The following is an 8950-nucleotide window of genomic DNA, read 5'->3' as shown; positions in this document are numbered from 1 at the left end:
CCATCAAATAGTTGTCCAAGAACATTTAGAGATTCATTTTAGACCAGTCATTTAAGCCTAAATTAGGTAAGAATCTCGGAATTCGAGATAACCAGCTGTAAGTCTGTAAATACTTGTATAATGAAACACTAAAGTTGTCCCATAACCTAATGTGGTAGGGTGTCAATACCATATGTAGGTTTTGAGACAACTTTATGGTGTTAATAGACAAGTATTTACAGACTTACAGCTGGGTATCTTGAATTCCGAGGTGAACTTACTATAATGACTGGACTATTTCTACTTCATACAATAAGTAATTCATAAATATATGAAAAACCAAATAATTCTTGCTTTTATCAATATTATTTATTTGAATCATATTTACTAAGCATTGAAGCCAAAGCTGCTGCCGGGTTTTTATTTTGGGTGAACGAATTTTCTTTGGCACTATCTGTCAATAAAGTGTCAACTTGATTTAATAAATCCAAATTCCAACCACGGTTTTGTTGATTTTTGGAAATTGAACCTCGGTTTTTTGCGTTTATTGTAAATCCTCTGTTCAAACCATAAAAAATAGTATGATCTTCGAAATCTGCGTCTTTCTTTCCAATATTAGAAAAACCTTGTGACGATTTTTGTGAAACTTCTGTAATTGATAGAATTATCCATATACACACGAGAAGAATTTTTTAAAAACAAAAATTAGTAAAATAAATATTTTATTATTACCGGCTTCATTTTTCACAAGCAAAGTCTTCTCAGTTTGAAGAATATTTTTAGCATTAAGCAAATTTACTGCAAACACTAAAATAACAAATAAATAGTTTAAAAAATGCATCATGATCTTCTACAAATCACAATTTCCAAGAAACTGACAAAAACTGATGAAAATCTTCTGTATAATATACTAAACTAAATCCCATAAATTTTGCAAAAATGAAATACGAGTTGCACTTTATAATAAGTAGATAATTATTCTGTTTTAAATGTTATTTTTGCATTTTAATTTTGTTGTTTTTGTAAAACAAATTGCGTATGTACTTGACTTTGATAATTATACATTACCGTAATGACTAAGGACAAGGATTTTTTTAATTAGTATGTTTTTCCGGAAAAACCAAGTGGAAAATGACTTCTTGAATGAAATATTTGCCAAATCATTTTTTTAGGAATTTATGACTACATAAAGGGTAAAGGGCATAAAAATTTATTATTTTTTTTTTAATGATATATTTCTAAAATAGCAATAAAATTAATCTTCTTGGTTGCTTTGCAATTAATATAGAATTTTCAATCAATTTAAATTTATATATATATATATATATATATATTCAGATTAAAAAGAAATTATTAGATGGAAATTTGCAAGACAAAATTTTTTTGTTTTGTTTTTTCAAAATATTAATAAAAGAAAAAACTAAATAAATTCGGATTAATATAAATTTCCTTCGAATACTCTTGTATTTCGAAGTATTCTTAATAAAAATGTGTTTAAAATACACTTTATTTAGCAAAAAATATGAAATTATTTCAGTACAATTCTAAAATATTGTTATTCTCTCATCTTGCTCTTGATTTACCAAAAAATATTGTATTAATATTGTTTACATATCTATCGATTTGTGACTAATTTTGGTTTACTTGAGTTTTTGATAATTAAAATTCGTGAAGGAATATTCTTATTTAAAAAGGTAAAATCGAATTAAAAAAAATCATAGAAATATTTCATATCTTTAATGTTTTAACATTTTTTTATGTTCGTTTGTATATTTCGAAATTACGAAAATTTTACATTATTAAATGTGAAATCACAATAATTTTACAATTTTGTATTATACAAAAGTTTTATTTAATAAAAAAAGGTCACCAAAATTTACAAATGTAAATTATAAAATTATATTACTCATCTGAATAAAATTAATAAAATGCTGAAAATGTGCAAAAAGTATATTGATTTTTTTTGTACTCCTTTATTTATGATTTATTGAACAAATTTTCATTGTGGCAAATTTGAATGAAAAATTAAATAAAATAATCATCAATAATAATCTTAATAATATGATTTAAATTGAAACATAAATAAAAAACGGTTCAGACGTCCTTAAGCAAACATCGATGCAAGCTCTAATTTTGACATACGCCAAAAAAACGATATGAATTTTTGCAAACTTTGAAATTTTTTTAAAATTAAACGATTTGTTGCATGTTTTAGTACGATCTATAAGACTATGGTATCTACCGTCAAAAAAAATCATAAAAATCATCGAAAAAAAATTTTAACACTTTATTACAAGAAAACAGCCCGGCCGATCTTTACCAAAAATTAATCAGCATTGTTCCCAACCAATATCTTTCTTACGGTTTTTGAATCTTCAAAATCGATTAAAACATGGACATTTTTTTCAATTTTCTGCCATTTACAAAGAAACGGCTTGGCTGATCGTCGCATAAAATTGATAAACACAAGTCTTCATCAAGATACATCAAATGGCTTAAATTTTTTAAATCGGTCTTTGATGAAAACAAACTTCTCTTTTGGGAAGTTAAAAAAGTTAAAAATACTATAAATTTTGTGTTAAGAATTTCTGTTTGTATTTTCATATTTTTTATTTGGATACTTTTTGTATCAATTTGCATTAAAAGTTAAATAAAAAATAAAATAGGTTATTCATCACCACCATGTGTATTGATATAAATAACATTATTGGTGCATTACATATCTTTTGCTTTGCATTAATTATAAATACACAAAAAGTGCATAAGTTACTATTTATTGCATTTTTTTATTATTTGAGATCAATCAAAATTCACAACATCCTTCTCCTCCATTTTGCCCCTCAAAAAAATTTTTTCTCACCACTTAGTCCTTTACTATTATTATTAGTATGGAACCCTAGCCTCCGTTGGAGGTCCTTTCCTCGCATTTGTTTCAGAATTATCAAATAGGGCTTCAAAAGCTTTTCCTATATTCTGGACAAGTTCATCCAATCTTTCAAAAAGTTCAGAATCAGAAGCTCTTCCATGTTGGTCAATTGGTGCTCCTCGGATCAGACGTAGGGTTACATCTTTTCCTAGGTCAAAACTATCACGAACTAAGGGTTCTGCTAAATTTATGGCACGAATTAAAGTCTTTGCTCCGAAATCGATGGAATCCTTCACAAAACCTAATTAGAGGAAATTGGAATTAAAAAAAAATTATGGAGGTTCAGAAATTGGAGGTTGTCTATTTTATGATGACATTGGATCAGAACAAGAGTAAACGTACAACCAAAAGAATATTTCACAAAACTTCACAAATGTCCAATATATCATGTTTAAATTTGTAACAGTTAGTTACATAAGGATAACTAGTAAATCCTATATTTGCAATAATTTTACAGTCCAATATTCAATAACACAAATAGTTCTGAACAAAATTTAACCAATTTATCATCTATTATAAAATATTATAATTTCTCACCAGTGTTAAAAATATTATTTTCAGAACCTCTTGGTGATTTTTTCATCACCAAATTACCCGATCTTTTAGCTTTCCTTCCTTGTTTTAAATTTGCAGCCGAAGCCAAGGCTATACAAGCCACAAAAAGTAAAATAATTGATAATTTCATTTTTTATCCCACTTCTGTTCACTATTTAGTTACAAAGTTTAAATGAATGAAAAGCCTAATGTAAGAATATATTTATATAGTAAGTATTTTAAAATTTGAATTGCAAATGAAGGTAGTATTTAATTCCAGAATTTTTGTTATGACGAAAACTGGTTTAAATTGCACTATTTTGTCCTGGTAATGAGGAAATAGATTTAGATAATTACTTTTTATTACGCATATTTTTTAATGGGTTTTACTTGCGTTTGTAAATAGTGTTATTATTGTTTCATTTGAATGTCTATGCAATATAAATGCAACTCGTTTTTTTTCATTAAATTTACTATATAGTAATGTCTACACACAATTTATGGCCTCAAAACTATTGTAAAGTGCAAAGAAACTAAAAAATTCAACAACTTCAATTATTTCATTGGATTGGATTTTTTTTATTATTTATTATTCCAAAATACCAAAAAAAGGAATTTTAAAGGCATATTTCTTTATAATTTTTAAGAAGTTCGAATTGTAGTAACGTATCACAAATATTTTTTATAACTCATCGTTTTAGTGAAAAATCGTTTTACTAATAGTAAATACCAATAGCTTTATATAAAACTTAATATTTGGGTTAATTTTCTATATAATGAACTTAATATATTGTTTTTGGAACCGCAACATTTTAACAACTATCAAGAACAAACTTTATAAAATCAAAATTAAGACAAATTTTGAAAAATCCAAAAACATTCATAAGTACATATTATTCTTAAGTACATTTATTCGTATAAAACTCCAAACTTCGCAAAATTAAAAAGTCTGAAGCTTGATAGTCTCTAAATTTAAAATTTAGAAGTGTCTAAACTTCTCAATGTCAAAAAAAGTCTTCAAACTTTTGAAGTGTAAAAAGTTTCTAAATTTTTATAGTTAAAAGGTTTTCTAATTTCTAAAGTATAAAATATCTTAAATTTCTTGAGTGAAAAAGTCAAAATTTCTGAATAAGAAAGTCTTCTAACTTTTAATGTGTAAAGGTCTCTGAACTTCTACGAAAAGTATTAAAATTTCTCAAGTATAAATGTCTCTAAACTTCTAATGTTTAAGAAGTCTCCAAACTTTTAAAGTTCAAAATTCTCTAACTTTTCAATTTAAAAGTCTCTAAAATTCTAAAGTAGAAAAAAGTCTCCAAACTTTTGATGTTCAAAATTCTCCAAACTTCTAAAGTTCAGAAGATTTCCAATCTTTTAGAATTAAAAGATCTCTAAACTTCTAATGTATAAAAATTTTCGAAATTTCTAGAATTAAAAGGTCTCAAAATTTCTAAAACAGAAAGTCTTTAAACTTTTAATGTTTAAAGGTCTCTAAACTTCTAATGTTGAGAATTGTTAAAATTTCTCAAGTCAATATGTCTCAAAACTTCTGAATTTTAGAGGTCTCTAAACTTTAGGAGTTAAAAAGTCTCATAAGGTCAAAAGTGCAAAAAGACGTGCAAACTTTTAATGTTTACAAGTCTCTGACCACCTACAAAATAGAAGTCTCCAAATTTATCAAATAGAAATAACTCTAAACTTTCATTGTTTTCCAAACATTTAAAGTTTTAAGGTCATCAAACTTCTAAAGTTTTAAGGTCTCTAAACGTCTACAAGATAAGAAGTCTAAACTTTTAGAGTTTCAAAGTCTAAACTTTTGAAGTTTAACGCCTCTTCTACAAAATTAAAAAAAAAATTCACACAAAATATTTTGTCGTTATTTTGTGCTTTTAAAACTTCATTTTTTTTTAAATATGGATTTTAATTTGTTAATATTTTTCTCAAACATTTAATTATACAAAAAAATATCAAATATTTATGTTATTGCAAAAAAAATTATGAAAATCTTCAAATTTAGTTTAATTCAGTTACTTTGTGATGACAAAAAATCATTCGAAACCAATCAATATTTTAGGTTTCTAAATATAAAAATAAAAACATTTTTTTTCTTCCGTAATATTTATTAAAACAATATTTATATAAATAAATTACATGATATCAGTGCAGAATGCATATAAAAATATAAATATTAATTGCACATCCAAACTTATAGACTTTTTGGTGCATTTGTTGCGGAAGTTGCTGCGTGCTAATTTATAAAATTATTCTTGATCATATTCTTCGAATGTTTTCCAAAGACTTCTACATAAGTTTAGCCAATAGAGTTTCATAAGCCTTGACAGCTCCACTTTTCAGTTTGTCGAAACGTTGGAAAAGTTGGGTGTCTGAAGCACGATTTGAAGGACCATCCTGAAGAAGTCGAATTGCGATGTCGTGTCCAAGGCTGAAACCATCACGAACTAAAGGTTCGATTAAGGATACAGCTTTGTTTAAGGTCTCTGCTCCATTGTCGATGGTTTTCTTGATGTAATCTGATATAATTGGAGTAGAAAAATTGTGTAAAATTTATTGTAGCTCCTGCACAAAAATCCACGTCAATACTAACTAAATCCTCACACCTCCACCAAACCTCGGTAACTTTTTTTGACCAAAATATATACATTATTTTTAATGACAATATGCTATTTATGTCTATATGCATTCAAAAAGTTCATCTCCAATGAGATATCTCATTTTGATCTTAAAATATGAACATGAAAATGTGTCGTGTGCAATAGGTAATATGATGTGGAAGGGCATTATGGTGCTTCAATTTCTTTAATTATGTTGGTCTTTATGTATTTAAAAAGTTTATCTCTAATGAGATGATATCTGGTTTTGATTTTAAAATATGAACGTGGAAATGTTTCATGTGCAATTTCAGGTGACATGATGTGGAAGGACATTATGGTGCTTTTTCTGATTGAAGAACTAGTTATTTTACCATACTCGAAACTACAATCTAAATTCATTTACTAAGATAAATATAAATATGCACTCATGCAACCTTCTCACAAAACTTTGAATCCAATAAAATTGCAGGACTATTTCCAATATCAAATAACAATTTTATTATGCTTGCAGCTTTCTGATGATACCTTGATAACACATACGTGAAGTTAGGTTTTATGTGTAAAACGCCTAATCGCATAGCAAATACTTAGTACTTGATAAATCAAATAATTAGTACATAATGAAGCAAATAATTAGTATTTAACTTTTTGACACTTTATTCCTATCAACTCATACGTAGATGGTCCCGTAACATAGCATTACCAGATCGTACCTATTTTTTAGGTAAATTGGCATCTAAATCAGACGTTTTTTTTTTGTTTTAATTTATTTTTTGTTAATCAAGACTAAAATGTTTTACTTATAAAATTGATAGGTATGTGAACGTTAAATTCATAAAAAAAATTATAAGATCTTTTAAAAGTATATTTTACTTGTGGAATTTTTTTGATTGAAAATAATCTTTTTAGTACGTTGCTCCAATTTTTATACAAAATGCAACTTTTATCTTCTGCATAAAAATTTCAAAATTATTTTCGTGAATAAAAATTTAAATTTGGGAAACAAATATGTATTCATATAGAGAACTATAAAGGTATGCATCCAAATATGAGTAATACGAACATTTTTATGTAAAATTCTGTTCATGTATGAAAATACAAGAAAAATTTCAAAGATTTCAAATTTTTACAAACTTTGAAAAAAATTACATTATTGAGAATTTTGGAGAACAGTTATTGAAAAAGTTTACAAGAGTACCATTGAACCAACTGGTAGATTTATTTAATAATAAAATTAAAACTTGATATTGTAATTTTTTCTCGAACAGAATATCAACCTTTGGACTTTCTGATGACTGATGAAATTAGTACTATCCAATCTCTGGCCCAAAGAAATAATTAATAAAAATATTAATACAAATATAGAAGAAAATCCAATTGCTGGTTTCAATATTGAAAATATTTCCTTGAAATTGATAAAATTCGGTCTATGGTAACTTTATTAGATAGTTCAATTAAAAATGGCTCAAGAAAAATCAATGTGTCAAAGAATTTTTTTTGCCAAATTCCTGGAAAAATGCCTTTTTTCGTACCATATGACTTGCATGGCCCTATATAAAATTTGTTTCTCATTCCTCAACAAATTGTGTATGTGGCAAATATATGTCTAACATGGCTCATATAGAACTTTCTAGCGTCAGACACATATGACTGACACAAAAATTAACGTGTTAAAACGAATAAAATATTTTTATATCTTCACCTGCATCAAGATAATTAGTAGCAGAACGAGTCTGTTGTCCTGGTGCCTTCCTACTGAAGGGTTTAGAAGCTTTTCTTTCTTTTTTACCAGGTCCAGAATTTGCTGCTGAAGCCAAAGCCACGCAAACAACAACCAACAAAACTACTGACAATTTCATTTTGTATTTTTTTAAATTACTTTTTTCCAAGAAAACTTTTTACTAGAACGTAAGAGTTGAATGAGGGTGATGTAGAAGTTCCCAGTATTTATAGGAAGATCAGGGAAGAAATTTGAATTGCTAATCCAGATTATTTTCGAAGAAATTAAAATTCATGTAATTACAGTAATTGTTTATAGTATCATTACTTTGTTTCAGATATCTTTTGTGCAATTTTCAGCTAATCATGGATTTGATTGCTTTGAAAATTTTGCATATTTTTGATAAGGTTAAATGGTGCATGATATTTCAAAAACTTGTTGTTGTTTATAGTGTAATTAATAATATCTTATCTTAAAGAAATTGTTTAATTGAAGGTTACTGAATCAAAAATATGAAGACAAAAAAGGTAAATTATGAAGAAAGAAGTCTCCAGAATTATTTTTGAGCAATTTTGTTATAAAAGACATACCACGCCAAAACAGGTAAATTATGAAATTGTGAAGAAGTTATAATTAATAATAATTAAAAATATATAATTATTACCTAGACTAACAAAGAAAAGTTTTAATAGGATTATTAGCAATTTGAAGAAAATTAAACTATGTCTTTAAATTTTCGACGAGTTTTCCATACGTTTAGAATCCCAGTCTGACTCATCATTAATTTATAAAACACTCAATTACCTAAACCACAAATATTGAACAAAAAACTTGAAAGAAATTCATATTTATGAAACAGATTTTTTTTAATTTTGTAATTTTTTTATTTTTTTATTTTAAGTTTAAATAAAATCAAGTGTGAACAACAACTAACAGTTTTCTGGAATATTACTTTTTTTTTTAATATTGTAATTGGTTTTATTTTTCAAATTGTAAAGTGATTTATAATAAAATTTAGATTAACTTATTAAAAATTATGAATTGTCCTATTAAAAATTCTAAATTGGGTTATTGCTAATTAACTTAGTAAAAATATTTTATAAATTTCTGTATATATATAACCAAATTTCGGTATATAATATTTGGGTTCTATTATATAATATAAAAAAGTATATAAAAGTT

At 26.0% G+C, this 8950-nt stretch overlaps 3 protein-coding genes across 3 annotated transcripts; all 3 read right to left on the bottom strand.

Moving 5' to 3' along the window:
• On the bottom strand, positions 1–848 carry LOC113374756. Its single transcript, XM_026614730.1, has 2 exons — positions 712–848; positions 1–628 (listed from the first exon to the last, which is right to left on the bottom strand). Exons 1-2 carry the CDS (start codon positions 821–823, stop codon positions 345–347), a joined length of 396 nt encoding a protein of 131 aa, XP_026470515.1. The 5' UTR covers positions 824–848; the 3' UTR covers positions 1–344.
• Positions 849–2695: 1847 nt separating this feature from the next.
• LOC113379122 lies at positions 2696–3590 on the bottom strand. The gene is made up of 2 exons (XM_026619517.1): positions 3443–3590; positions 2696–3146 (listed from the first exon to the last, which is right to left on the bottom strand). The coding sequence occupies exons 1-2, from the start codon at positions 3588–3590 to the stop codon at positions 2863–2865; spliced, it is 432 nt and encodes a 143-aa protein (XP_026475302.1). The 3' UTR covers positions 2696–2862.
• A 2074-nt stretch (positions 3591–5664) lies between these two features.
• Positions 5665–7945, bottom strand: LOC113374767. Its single transcript, XM_026614740.1, has 2 exons — positions 7751–7945; positions 5665–5967 (listed from the first exon to the last, which is right to left on the bottom strand). The coding sequence occupies exons 1-2, from the start codon at positions 7905–7907 to the stop codon at positions 5738–5740; spliced, it is 387 nt and encodes a 128-aa protein (XP_026470525.1). The 5' UTR covers positions 7908–7945; the 3' UTR covers positions 5665–5737.
• Between the last annotated feature and the right edge of the window lie 1005 nt (positions 7946–8950).

This window comes from Ctenocephalides felis, unplaced genomic scaffold, assembly GCF_003426905.1.
Source record: "Ctenocephalides felis isolate EL2017-DRISC unplaced genomic scaffold, ASM342690v1 CF-g0.4_SCAFFOLD_00845, whole genome shotgun sequence".
NCBI classification, from domain to species: Eukaryota; Metazoa; Arthropoda; class Insecta; order Siphonaptera; family Pulicidae; genus Ctenocephalides; species Ctenocephalides felis.
This window is presented reverse-complemented; position numbering and strand designations above follow the sequence as displayed.

Excerpts from the sequence above, each read along its gene's own strand:
- LOC113374756 (XM_026614730.1), bottom strand. The coding sequence starts at position 823 with ATGATGCATTTTTTAAACTATTTATTTGTTATTTTAGTGTTTGCAGTA. Across the intron at positions 629-711 it reads GCTTGTGAAAAATGAAGCCG|AAGTTTCACAAAAATCGTCA; the intron begins GTAATAATAAAA and ends TATCAATTACAG.
- LOC113379122 (XM_026619517.1), bottom strand. The coding sequence starts at position 3,590 with ATGAAATTATCAATTATTTTACTTTTTGTGGCTTGTATAGCCTTGGCT. Across the intron at positions 3,147-3,442 it reads AAATAATATTTTTAACACTG|GTTTTGTGAAGGATTCCATC; the intron begins GTGAGAAATTAT and ends TCCTCTAATTAG.
- LOC113374767 (XM_026614740.1), bottom strand. The coding sequence starts at position 7,907 with ATGAAATTGTCAGTAGTTTTGTTGGTTGTTGTTTGCGTGGCTTTGGCT. Across the intron at positions 5,968-7,750 it reads TACTAATTATCTTGATGCAG|ATTACATCAAGAAAACCATC; the intron begins GTGAAGATATAA and ends CAATTATATCAG.